Source organism: Erpetoichthys calabaricus, chromosome 3 (assembly GCF_900747795.2).
Source record: "Erpetoichthys calabaricus chromosome 3, fErpCal1.3, whole genome shotgun sequence".
Classification (NCBI taxonomy): domain Eukaryota; kingdom Metazoa; phylum Chordata; class Cladistia; order Polypteriformes; family Polypteridae; genus Erpetoichthys; species Erpetoichthys calabaricus.
The window spans coordinates 2177120-2191219 of NC_041396.2; the positions used below are offsets into that span (position 1 = coordinate 2177120).

Below are 14100 nucleotides of genomic sequence, written 5' to 3' on the forward strand. Positions count from 1 at the left end.
GGCATCAAGCAGCCTTCTATCTCATCCCACCCAAACCCATGATGGAGCTGAAGTCAGTCGCAATCTTCTCCCAGGTCAAGTCTCTTTATCGTGATGTGAGGTTCCTGGAGTTGTATAGGGTGAACAATAAAGTCGACTCCCGCAAACTTGCGGTTCCTCAATTTTTTTATGGCTTTTTTTGTGGCACTACTGTATACAATTCTTCATGCATTTTAATGCTAAATTATTAAGAACAATATAATTTACTAATTTTGTAACATAAATATTAACGTAAATTCAGCTAAATTTCCATATATAACATAATGCTGTATACATTTTTTAGTACTGTAGGGAGAACACAAAGCAACCATAGAGGAAAACACAGCTTGGGATGGTGAAACACTGTACCCCTGTACTCAGAGGCGGGAGGTTTGAAAGTAGCCAATCCGAGACCATATTTCTTTTCTCCTTGCTGCTGATTGGCTGCTGCCCTGTGGCGCATCTCCAGCGGATGCAGCCTAGCATTTCCGCATCATAACAGTTTACCGCGTGTAGCTATCTCTCAAGTGTTTCACTGAGCGTTCTCGTCTTTTTCGTTTTCTTCTTCTTAAAGCTCTAAAATGCTGCCCAAACGCCCTGCACCTTCTAAGGCTTCTGGCAATGAACCAAAGCGCCAGAAGGAGTTTAAGACACTCCAGGAGGATTTGCTTCAGGAACTAAAAAGTTATGCCACAGTAGCGCGCCATTATAGCATCAACGAAAGCACTGTATGCTACATAAAGAAAAACGAGGCAGCGATCAAGAGTACCGTATCAGTAAGTTTCTGTGATAGTGCCAAAAAGGTAACGACCTTAAGAAATAAGAATATCGTCAGGATATATTTTTTTTTAGGGTAATGTATTAAGCTGAGTTTGAAATGAAATTAAAGTGTTTTGGGGACATATTTAGGGTTTAAACTATAAAAATAGGCATTTATAGGCATTTTTTTGACCACATCCAAAATTCACGGGTGATGTAGTAACGTAACCTCCGCGAATTTCAGGGGTCGACTGTATATCGCCATTTGGAGCACATGCATTTCATTTGTGTTGTGTGTCTACAACGATCTGGATAAGGGTAGGAGGACAGGAAATGCTGAACACATAGCTAAAACAGAAAGACGTGAAGTGTATGATGTGTGAAGACTTTAGTCCAAATATCAAATAAAACACGTGCGCTTTAATTCAAGAATATAACCAATGAGATAATGTCAATGAGTTACAAACCCACACACAAATGTCAATCAACAAAAAGATGATACATATGCTTGAATGGTGCAGAGGTTCCGTGTTCAAGTCCGGGCACTCTGCGTTTTGAGAGTAGTGAGCTGCTATTATGATTATTATAATACTAGCTGTGTGTCCTAGAAACTATTGAAATCATCAGAGTGCATTAGCGGCTAGGAGACTTTGTCTTTCTTCAGAGGTTTCGTTTTTCCGATGTGCTCGCCACACTTCTGTAACAGCAGATAAGCGAGTGACTCTCTCTTCGGATGGTTCCTTTTGCGCCTCGCTGACGTATCCTCGGAGGTGGAGCCCTTAGCCCGACTCCACCGCTCACTTCCGGGCTGGACAGACATACACACTTCCACGTGAAGACATTACATTTGATTTGAGTCTGTAACTCCCGGTGTAAATTTTGGCTACTTGTAAAAGTTAGCACTCATTTTTTATTATTCATTTCTATTCTGCCAGTGATGTTCATGTGTGTATTCTTGTAGTATTTCCCTCTTCTTCCCCTTTACCTGTTTTCCCTCAAGGGTAAGTGTTCTCATCAAGTTCGTTATCGGGTTGGTCTACTGCTGCACTTTAAGATGAACACACACACACACATAGATATACGCAGACACACAGACCCTCACCACAACAGTGCCCCATGAATGACACACACACACGCTGATAAACCCTTAGCACTGTATATCACACAAGTACCTTAGGAATAACACAGCCTGTCACTCAGCACTTCAAGAGACTTACTTATTATCAGCACGAACAACATATGATATTTCAATGATATCTCAGACCTAAATATTACTTTTGGTCTACAAGAATACATTTAAACATACAAAGACTCAGCACTCTTGACTATCGGCCATTTATCAACCAAGAATACCTTACTATACGTCATGTTCCCTACTATTGAGTTGAGCTCTCACCCTCAGCCTTAATAAACCTCACAGCACAAAGTGTATGGCAAAACTCTGGCTGCACCAGGTGCTCAAAGAAATCTAACTTATTACTTCAATCACTCTATAGACATGAAGACAAGGCATAGAAAGTTAAAAGCAGGATGGTATTTATCACAAGAATAATGATAATACCACTGGAACAAAGAATAATAGAAAATAGGTACTGATAGGGAAGTCTGAATATATATAACTTTTAGAAAAAGCTTACGAAAAAGTTACAGATGACAAGGATGAATGTCCCAGGGCGGCGTTTGATTTAGCAATCGATGTTCATGACGCTTTTCTGACAACCAGTCACATCTTCGTCCATCGTCACTGTTTCTCTACTTCTTCTTCTTAGACGAGGCATACTTATTCTAAAATTGTACCAGGGGGTTTTGCAAGATGTGATTGATAGATATTCTGATTGGCTGGCTGTCAATATGAAGAATTAATTCACTGTCCGTTTTCCCAAACATTAAAACCTTTTATGTTCTCTGAAGTGATGGTAGATCTTCCTTTCTCAGGCTGTAAAATAATTAGGCATCGGCTCAGTCTTCCTTTCCCAGGTTATAAAGTAATTGAGCCACCAGCATGTCTTCCTTTCTATGTTGAAACAGCTGTTTTAAAAGTGAGGTGTAAGGGAAGAAAACCTGCTTTGATTTGTCTTAAATGTAGTTCATCTGTTGTCTTGTCTCGAACAAAATATAATGGAAAATTAAACCGAAATGTACAGATTTTATACATCATAACAACGTGGTACAACAAATTTGGAATAGCAGGCAGCTTTCTGCTTGTGCTGATCGACACATTTGCAAAACAAAAGACGCTGATGAGGAGGTGTGAAGGAATTTATGGTGGCCCGGCATTACGAGTTTTTTCATAGGCTTCAAGGGTCGAGTGTTAATGGCAGGTGGCTAAAGCTACACATTCAGATTATCTGAAATCATGGAGGATAAATTGATATGCACCAGTGTTATGATGGAGCAGCATCCCATTGAGGGGCAGCTCTCGTGTTGTGGCCATTACTGGTCACTAGCCCATGTCTGCCTCGTGACTCTACACCCCCTTGTGCCCCGTCCCCTCATGCTTCAACATGATGTCGCTGTCCTCCAGCTCAAAAGATGGCAGCAATGCACCATAGAGTGTAAAAGTTGCCAATGAAAGAGAAAGAAGAAAAAGAAGAAGAAGGAGTTCCTGCCCTCAAGGAGCACTGCAGTCCAAGGTAATGGAACAGGAGGCAAAGCAGCTGCCTCCATAGCAGATACTTACCAAAAAACAAGAGGCTCAGACTCAGAAGGACCCTCATTTGTGCAGGCATTCAGTTACTGAAACAAACAAAGAAAAGGAAACGTTCATCAGGCCAATTGTTGAACTTCAACCTGCATACATCTATTGTTGTTGTGTCTCCTTTTACTCATTGCTGCCAGGTTGGACTCCAAATGCCATTACAGATAATGGGTATCCAAGCCATCACAGACTAAGAGACCACACTACACTGTCTGTGGTGTTGATGCCGCCCTTCCAGATGTTCTAAGTAACTTCTATGCACGGCTTGATACCCTGAGCAACATACCTGTGTGGAAGTCCATCCCTCAGGTACTGTTTTTGTCGACAGCCAAAGTGAGAAGATCTTTGTTGAAAGTAAACCCATGGCAGGCTGCTGGACCAGACAACAGAGCTGGCCAAGGACTCAGAGAACATGCACACCAGCTGATGGATATCTATACAGACATCCTTAACGTTTCTCTGAGGCAGGAAGTCAGCACCAAGAGCTTTTAACCCCCTTGTGCTGAAGAGGTCCTCAGTGACGATTAGCATGTAGCACTCATGCTAGGGCTCCGGTCATCATGAAGGGCTCTAAGAGGCCAGTCTTGGGCCACCTGAAAGCTGGACCTCACTGGACCCTCTCCTGTTTACTGATTGCCCAACCCGTTCCACTGAGGATGCCATATCATCTGCTCTCCAACTGTTCCTGTCCCTTCTTAACAAAAGAGACACTTATGCTGGAATGCTGTTCATAGCCTTCAGTTCAACATTCAAGATCTCAGTCTCTCAGAAGCTCAAAGGGAATGGGAGTTGGCTTCACAATGCTTCTAGACCCTGGATTTCCAGACAGAGAGACCCCAGAAACAGCATCATGCTGAGCACTGGTGTGTCCCCCATTTCTGTTCACTCTGCTGACTCTCAATTGAATGGCTACAAGCAGCTCCAACACCATCATTGACTCTGCTGATGGCACAATGGTGGCAGGTCTCATCAGCAACAGGGACGAATCAGCTGACAGAATGGACCTACGATGATTGGCGGACTGGTGCAAGTGCAATCTGTCTCTTAACTTGGACAAGATCAAAGAGATGATTGTTGACTTTAGGAAGGCCCATGTTGTCTACACCCCACTGCATATGGAAGGTCCTGCACTGGAATTAACCCAGAGCACCATATTCCTTCCAAAATCGAACTTGTTACACCCCATTTGATACATTGGCGTGTTGATCTTTTAGCTATTAGGTGACAGTTTTTTGGTCAATGTCACACACCGAACAATGTCACACTAGAGGAAGTGAAACTGTGCAGATGGAAGAAGAGTGACGCCTGCTATTACTTTCTAGAGTGGTGGAGTTTCAAGGCGGCTCTGTGAAAAAGTTTGGGACCCCCTCTCAACCTGCATAATAACTGACTCTCCTTTCAACAATAAAGATAACAGTGGTCTGTCTTTCATTTCCTAGGAACATCTGAGTACTGCGGTGTTTTCTGAACAAAAATTTTTAGTGACGCAGTACTTAGTTGTATGAAATTAAATCAAATGTGAAAAACTGGCTGTGCACAAATGTGGGTCCCCTTGTCATTGTGCTGATTTGAATGCCTGTCACTGCTCAGTGCTGATTACTTGGTTGGATGAGCTCGTTAAGCCTTCATAGACAGGTGTGTCCAATCATGAGATATAAAGGGATTTAAGGTGGTCAATCGCAAGTTGTGCTTTCTTCCCTTTGTCTCTCCTCTGAAGAGTGACAGCATGGGATCCTCAAAGCAACTCTCCAAAGATCTGAAAACAAAGATTGTTGAATCTCCTGGTTTAGGGGAAGGCTACAAAAAGCCATCTCAGAGGTTTAAACTGTCAGTTTCAACTGTAAGGGATGGAATCAGGAAATGGAAGGCCACAGGCACAGTTGCTGTTAAACCAGCAGGTCTGGCAGGCCAAGAAAAATAGAGGAGCGGCATATGAGCAGGATTGTGAGCATGGTGACAGACAACCCACAGATCACCTCCAAAGACCTGCAAGAACATCTGGTTGCAGATGGTGTATCTGTACATCGTTCTACAATTCAAACATCTGTATGGCAGGGTGATGAGAAAGAAGCCCTTTCTGCACTCACGCCACAAATAGAGTCACTTGTTGTATGCCAATGCTCATTTAGACAAGCCAGATTCATTTTGGAACAAAGTGCTTTGGACTGATGAGACACAATTGGAGTTGTTTGGTCAGAACAAAAAGCACTTTGCATGGCGGAAGAAGAAAAACACCTGCTACCTACTGTCAAATTTGGTGGAGGTTCCATCATGCTGTGGGGCTGTGTGGCTAGTTCAGGGGACTGGGGCCCTTGTTAAAGTCGAGGGTCGGATGAATTCAACCCAATATCAACAAATTCTTCAGGATAATGTTCAAGCATCAGTCACAAAGTTGAAGTTACTTATGCAGGGGTTGGATATTCCAACAAGACAATGACCCAAAACATAGTTGGAAATCTACAAAGGCATTCATGCAGAGGGAGAAGTACAATGTTCTGGAATGGCCATCACAGTCCCCTGACTTGAATATCATCGAAAATCTATGGGATGATCTGAAGCAGGCTGTCCATCAAATTGAACTGGAGAGATTTTGTATGAAAGAATGGTGAACAATACCTCCATCCAGAATCAGACACTCATCAGAGGCTATAGGAGGACAGCATCTAGAGGACAAAAGGAGGCTCAACTAAGTATTGAGGTCATATCTCTGTTGGGGTGCCCACATTTATGCACCTGTCTAATTTTGTTATGATGCATATTGCATATTTTCTGTTAATCCAATAAATTTAATGTCACTGCTGAAATCCTACTGTGTCCATAAGGCATGTCAGATATTAAAAGGAAGTTGCTACTTTGAAAGCTCAGCCAATGAGAAACAAAAATCCAAAGAATGAAGAGGGGGTCCCAAACTTTTTCATATGATTGTACTTGGCAAGCAAAAGAATACAACGCACTTGGTCAGAGTGCAAGACAGACCTGCAAAAATATCTCATCTGCACATCACGTGGGCCCTCCACTCAACACTTTTGGACATTCACCTTTCTCCTTGTTTTCCACTTAAAGTCAGTAATATCAAACACTGCTCTTCTTCAGAGTCTCACTTGATGACATGTCGTGTCACATTCTGCCCTTCTTCATCATTTTAGCTCTGATGTAACCAGCATGTCATCCAAATTTTCACTTTGGATATGCGGCGGTGCATCAACATCGGCGTGAATTCAGTGTGCTGCACATGGTGGAACACCTGGCACAAGTGCATGTCTGACATTATTGTCATTGTGTGGCCCTCTCGACCCCACGCGGACATGTCAAGAATAAACCAGCCTTTGGACCCGAAGTGAGGGCGAGGACAACATTGTCATTTGCGGGTGATGTATATAAAGAAGAGATGCACTGCATATACGTTTGCATGTCAATCAATTAGAATACAGAGTGCAATGCAAATGTCTGTGTTTAGATGTGTTTCTGGTATGAGGATTGTAAAAGCAGTGTTAACGTTTGTGATGTGCCATCTGTTGGAATGAAAAACACAATGAACTTCAGTACTAATAATGTTTGTGATGCGCCCTCTGTTAGAATGACAAATGAAATGCATATGTCTCTGTTATATGCAAATTGGCTTGGGATTCATAAAAGAAGTGTTAATGTTTTCTTCTTTTCAATCTCCTTTTCATTCTTCTTGATCTTCTCCCTTTTCTTCTTCTCGACTTCTTTCTCTTTCTCCTTCTTCTACCTCCTCTTCTTCTCACTCTGTTTCTCCTTCTCCTTTTACATCTTCTTCTCATATTTCTTCTTCTCCTTGATCTCCTTCTTCTTCTTTTCCTTCTTCTTCTTGACCTCTTCCTCCTTAAACTTCTTCTGCTTCTTCTTCTTCTTCTTGAACTCCTCGTACTTCTTGTTCTCTTCCACCTTCTCCTTCTTCTTCGTCTGCTACTTTGTTTTCTCAATTTCTTTCACCCCTCCATCTCTTTCTCCTTCTCCTACTTCTTCTTCATCTAATTCTTTCATTCTCCTTCTTCTTGACTCCCTTCTTCTTCTTCTTGATCTCCTTCTTCTTCTCAATCTCTTTCTCCTTCTCTTTCTTTTTCTTCTCTTTCTTCTTTTTCTCAATTTCTTTCAACCCTCAATCTCTTTCTCCTTCTCCTACTTCTTCTTCTTCTTTTCCTTCTCCTTCTTTTTGATTTCCTTCTCCCTTTCCTTCTCCTTGACCTCTTTCTCCTTCTCTTTCTTCTTCCTCTTCTTCTTCTTCTCCATTTTCTTTCTCTCAAATTCTTTCATCCACTCAATCTCCTTCTCCTTTTCCTTCTTCTTCTTCTAATTCTTTCCTTCTCCTTCTTCTTGACCTCCTTCTTCTTCTTCTTGATCTCCTTAATAATAATAATTAATAATAATAATTCTTTGCATTTATATAGTGCTTTTCTCACTACTCACTACCCTTCTACTTCTTGATCTCTTCCACCTTCTCCTTCTCCTTCATCTGCTACTTTTTTCTTAATTTCTTTGACCCCTCAATCTCTTTCTCCTTTTCCTTCTTCTTCTCAGTCTCCTTCTCCTTCTTCTAATTCTCCTTCTCCCTTTTCTTCTCCTTGACCTCTTTCTCCTTCTCTTTCTTCTTCTTCTCCTTCTTCTTTTTCTTGATCTCTTTCATCCCCTCTCCAATCTCCTTTTCCTTCTTCTTCTCAATCTCCTTCTCCCTCTTCTTCTTCCTCTACATCTTTTCCTAGATCTATTTACCTGACCAGCCTTCTCCATAGAGCTTGGTCCTGCACCTGGACCCTTTTCCTTCAGATCTTCATTTAATTTTTCCATCCATCCATCAACACTTTGGCCTCCCACCCTTTCTCTTCGAGACCCTTTACTTCCATTCCCATTGCTCTTTTTTCCCCACGTATTCCTTGTCTCTCCTCACCACCTGCCCCTCCTTTCCTGTCCTTTCTTGGATTTCTCTCCCACTTTTGTTGAACCTCTGATTGTCTCATTTCTTATTCTGTCCTTCTTTGTAACTCCACTCATCCACCTCAACATTCTGCCACATTCATCTTCTTTTTCTGCTCAGGTCTCGGCTCCATAACAGATTTATTTCAGTTAGTGTAAGAATATTTATTTTATTTCCACTTGATGACATCTTCAGCAGCTCTCTAAAAAGTTCTATCCAATGCAGTTTGTTGAGATTTTAAATTTCATCAGGTTTCACTCTCTCTGCAGTGCCGCGATGGCACAGTCCGCCATGTTCATTTGACTTTGGCCTCAGCTGACTAACACACCGAGAGCTGCGCTAAACTACCCATGAGCCATTGCGAATGTGTTGTATTGCGTCAGTTTCTATCTGTTGAGATACCACGTAATTTTCAAGTTGCCTTCACTTTATGATTTACCCTCATGCTGAGGTGTCACCCGCTGTACTCGGCTCCCAATCCAGGGGGGTCCGTCATGTGGCGGGTGTGGCAATGCGCTAAGTGCGTATGCTGCCAACCCCTCGCTCTATCTTTCTCTCAACTTGATTTTTACTTTCTCATATATGAAGTATAGTTAAAGTATTGTAATCGTCCAAAAATTCAGCCTCGAGAATATGATGAATCTCGACGTTTTAGTCCACCCTGAGTCCGAAAATACCATTTTTGGAATTATGTCTGTGTGTCTGTCTGTGTGTGTGTAAACACAGTAACCTGAATGCGCTTTCACTTAGGTCAATTTTTGAGCCATTTCCTATAACTGGAAGTTGTACTTTTTTAGTCATGCAGCTGCAGAGTCCAATTTATCCATCCATCCATCCATCCATCCATCCATTATCCAACCCGCTATATCCTAACTACAGGCTCACGGGGGTCTGCTGGAGCCAATCCCAGCCAGCACAGGGCGCAAGGCAGGAAACAAACATCGGGCAGGGTGCCAGCCCACTGCAGGAGTCTGATTTATTCAACTTTATTTCTATAATAATTGATCAATATACAGTATTATTAATTTGATTTGATTTGTTGTTGATGGTTCTTTAATGTACATAAAATAAAAATATAATCCTTGTCATTCGGTTTACTCCTCAAATATCCATCCCCATATCTGAGTATATGTGAAAGTCCAGGGGAGAGCACTCCCGATTGTTTTCAAAATGCTGCGGAATTTATGGGGTTCTAAGAGCTGATTTATGATTATTTTTTTTCTTTTACCGCACACTTCTTTACAAATGTGTCTTTTTTCTTCTTTTCCAATTTGACATAACAGGTAGTCCTGAAACTGCACAAAAAGTGTTACATTTGTGAAAACCAAATGTGCTTATCTTACAGAACATCAAATGAATCGTTACACATACTGTATTTCCAAAGTTGTAGTCCGTACAAGATGTTCAAGATGAATATGCAAATTTAAGCAAAGTTTTGCGAACCATTATGGAATAAATGAAGCTGGAAATACCCGGCTGGCATTACACACTAAACGTATTGAGTTAACGGATAAAGTTAAATTAATAAGGGTGAGCTTTTGGTTTTGAATTTGAACATCAGAGCAATCTGGACGACAACAGGCCATTCAGCCCAACAAAGGACGCTACTCCCATCCACTGAATTCCTCCAAACTAACATCAGGTCGAGTTTTGTAAGTCCCTGAAGTCCTAATGTATAAATTGACTTAGTATTAAGAAACGGACAAGCACAACATTGCCTTGATTTATTAAATGAATCCAATCCATCTCAACATCCCCAGCCCCTACACACACCTCACCCAAAACCCATATGCCCAAGACTAACCTCTGCAGGACGACGTGCTGTCTCTTTGTACTTTTCGGATTCACGATTATCTGAACTTGCGCTGAGCGGTCCGCTCCACCGGCGCCACATTAGCGCACTCCGTATGAGGTGGGGCTGCAGGACAGCTCGGCGTTTTCTGCAGCTCTCTCTCTCAAGCACCTTCTCTCCATCTCTCTTTCTCTGTTGCGCGCGCTAGCCCTCTCTTCTCTCTCTTGCTCGCTCACACCTTCTCTCCATTTCTGTCTCTCTCTCTCTCAAGCACCTTCTCTCCATCTCTCTTTCTCTGCTGCGCGCTCTCGCCCTCTATTCTCTCTCGCGCGCGCACTTTCTCTCCATCTATCTTTCTTTCTTGCGCGCGCTAACCCTCTCTTCTCTCTTTTGCTCGCGCGCACTTTCTCTCCATCTCTTTCTCTGCTGCGCGCTCGCCCTCTCTTCTCTCTCTCTCTCGTGCGCGCGCTCACCCTGTCCCCCCCCCCCCCCCCCCCTCACTTTCTCTGTACTTACCTGTCGCAGGTAATCGGGTGACCGAGATGTCCAAAGGCGGGTCGGGTGGTGCGCTTGCGTGAAGTACGGACTGGGCGAGCGTTCAAAGCGATCCAAGCATAACGTCCATTACGGCAGTCGGAACAAACGGTAGCCCGATACGAGAAGAGCTCCGGAGCCCCAGCAGGGCCGGCGGTCAGTATCGTGAACAGAGCTGACGAGCAGCGCGGCTCAGCTTACATCGCCAGCCACAGCGCCATTTGACTACAGGGGTGGCCGCGGGGCGAATGGGGATTATGTGTCACCAGATACTTTTCATTTTCATGTATGACTTCCTGCCATATCGTGGAAAGAAAAACAAATCAAGGCGACACTTAAACAAAACGCGCGGTCTTTCAGGTGATCTGAACGCGTGTCCGGCGCCGGGTATTCAAATCATTAGACTCCAAACTGTGCCCGAGTTTTGTGGCACTCATATAGTGACTGGCGTGTCCCCTTCCGAGTCATAGCCGTGCCAGCCGACTACAACAACATTTCCTTCTAACGCGCATTTTCAGACCCGGGATGTTAGCGCCTCGGCCCCCGGCCCCCTTTACTAAGGGGGGTCCTTAGTAAAGTTCCTCTACCAGTCCAAATGCAGTAAATCATACCTCCTTACGCTCCCTCCGCTCTGTACACACTAACACTCTTCAAGTCCCCAGAACTAAGCTCAGCAGCATGGGTGACAGGGCGTTTTCATCGGTGGCGCCGAGGCTGTGGAATGCCCTCCCTGATTACCTGAGAGCCCCACAGTCGACCGAGGCCTTTAAGCGAAACCTAAAAACTCATCTTTTTAGAAAGTCATTGTGTTAATGTATTTTATAGATTCTTCTGGGTTTTTTTTTACTTTTTTTATTCTATTTTTACTCTGTAGCACTTTGGGATTGCTAAAATATAAAGTGCAATATAAATAAAATTTATCATTATTATTATTATAAATCCCTCGTTGACCCACCGATGGTCCGGTAACGCTGGGCGGTGTTGTCACTTAGTGTCTCACTTTTTAATGTTGTCACAGAACGCGGGCTGGTGTCACCACAACCCCATAGTGTCCCGGTTTTTAATGTCACAGAGCACGCAGTGAATTTGTAATAACAGTAGGTTTTAAATTTTGATTGTATAGAAGTATACAAATATTAATTTAAATGACTTCAAAAAGTAACGTTTATATAATGGCTAAAATTGCACATTTTTTAGATATTATTGGGAATGTTTTACAACTAAACTGTAAATCTCCATAATTAAACATAATCGAATTGACTAAAAAAATGCAACTAAACACAAAAAAACAACTTTCAAGGAGAGGTGCAGTGAGGGGTGGCACTGCTGCCGTTTGATGCTCAGGAGACTGGGGGGTTAGTGGGTCCGTGTCCCAGCCCTCCATTTATGAAGTTTGCATGTTTTCCCGTGTCCATGCTGGTTTTGTCCAGGTGCTCTGCTTTCCCTTCACCATTCAAAATTATGACGCTTAAGTGGCCTGGTGGGGCTAAAGTGGCTCCTGTGCCACCCTGTGGTGGGCTGCTGGCCTGCCCCGGAGCTGTTCCTGCCTGCACCCATTGCTTGCTGGGATCGGCTGCAGGTGCCCAGCAAACCCCACCTTGGATGGATGGACTAGTAAAGGACAGACTTTTTTCAGGTGCAAAGCCAAATGTGGCCTTCCTGTCTGCTTGCCCACATTGGGAGCCCCAATATGCAAATCCCACACTCTAAAAAGAGAAAAAGGGCTCTTTTTTGATTTAAGGTAATTTTAGTAGTTGTAATGAACTATTTTAATATGTTTGTTCACCTAACGTAATTTTTTGCTTTACTTCAAATTGAAAAACCTTGCTGTCGCTCAATGTAACTTCTTCTATTTAGTCTAAAGCAAAAAATCGCTTTGGAGACCTTGCCAGCTCCGCCCCCTGTGATGTCACGTCCGGGCTCACACCAGTGGCGGAAGACCTACATGAGCCCCACCCCTTTGACTTCACTTCCTGTCTCCCCCTTTAAAAGCCTCCACCTTTTCCCTATTCCCTCAGTTCTGTTTGGACTCGGTTTGGACTGTGCGCATCAGTGCCGTATTATTTTGAAAAGCAACTTTGCAGCCAGGAAACCAAATTATACGGGTGGCTGCCCTAAACCTTTATATGACTCTGCCTCGAGTTTGTGACTATATATATATAGAATTTAAGTTGGCATTACAGTGAATACAATAATAGACAAAATTTTAATTTGAGTTCATCCATCCATTATCCAACCCGCTATATCCTAACTACAGGGTGACGGGGGTCTGCTGGAGCCAATCCCAGCCAACTCAGGGAGCAAGGCAGGAAACAAACCCCGGGCAGGGCGCCAGCCCACCAAAGTTAATTTGAGTTTTTAAAGAAATCTGGTTTGAGCTAAATACATTTTTTGCTTTTATTCAAGTTTTTGAAAAGGTTAAAACAAACTCAAATGAATTAAGTTTACTCAAATACTTTTTAAAATTTGAAAGAAATCAATTAAATTGCTTGTTACTTTGTGAAGTGCAGCTGGGTCATTCCTGGTGGCCCACACTGGGTCTTTGCTGGCCCAATGTCAGTTTGTTTTCATGGTCAAAGTGCTTTACAAGCTCTTAATGAAAAGACAATTAAAATTAGATACAAACAATAATGAATAAATAATAATGCACTTATGGATGATAGGCATCAGGGGCATAGCCAGCTTCTAAGATAGAGAGAGGGGCTTATTTTGAAGTAGCATACCATTTTGTTCATTTTTAACTAAGTTCTGTCCAAATTAAGTAGGTGGCACTACAGGCCACTGCCAAGCTACCACCATAGATGGCACCTGTGCTTCAAGCCAAATGGAGTAGATTACTGGACGTTAGGTGAAGGCGGCATCATGGCAGGAGTAACAGGAAAGCCTTCTTCTGCTTGTCCTCCTCACCCACCACTTCCCATTGCAGACAACCATAGAGCTTACATATTTATAACGATGTGCCCAACAACCTGATGGCCCCTTTAGCAGGTAGAAATAAGGACATGAAGGATGTGAATAGAAATAAGTCAAGAAGAACCTGGGGGGGATCTCTCAAAATGGTCCACTGTCGCAAGTTAGCACCACAGCAGTTGTCCTCTGAACTGCAACAAACTGGCCAGGCAGAGCGCGGGTTTCATGTTTGCCCCTAAATGTATTATAATAAAGAAAGAAAAACACAGAATAAGATATGGGGTCCCCCCCCCCCCTCGGTAACCCCGTGTACTCCTGAAAATTGAAAGAGAAAAATGAGGACGTCTTTACAGACAGGAATCCAAAGCAGAACGGAGGGCTGGTCTGCTGGTTATGAAGAGTGACGACCGGAAGGGGCGGGTCCAGAAGGGGCGGGTACCGGAGGTGATGTCA

The 14100-nt window shown here is 43.1% G+C and overlaps 1 protein-coding gene across 1 annotated transcript in view; it reads right to left on the minus strand.

Moving 5' to 3' along the window:
- The window catches only part of LOC127527272 (macrophage mannose receptor 1-like), a 54968-nt gene extending 43810 nt beyond the window's left edge, over positions 1–11158 (minus strand). Inside the window, exons 1-2 of the mRNA XM_051925420.1 lie at positions 10720–11158; positions 3458–3513 (exon numbers count right to left, since the gene is read on the minus strand). Coding sequence (XP_051781380.1) covers positions 3458–3506 — 49 coding nt within the window. The 5' untranslated portion in view covers positions 3507–3513; positions 10720–11158. The remainder of the gene's footprint in view (positions 1–3457; positions 3514–10719) is intronic.
- Positions 11159–14100: the final 2942 nt, after the last annotated feature.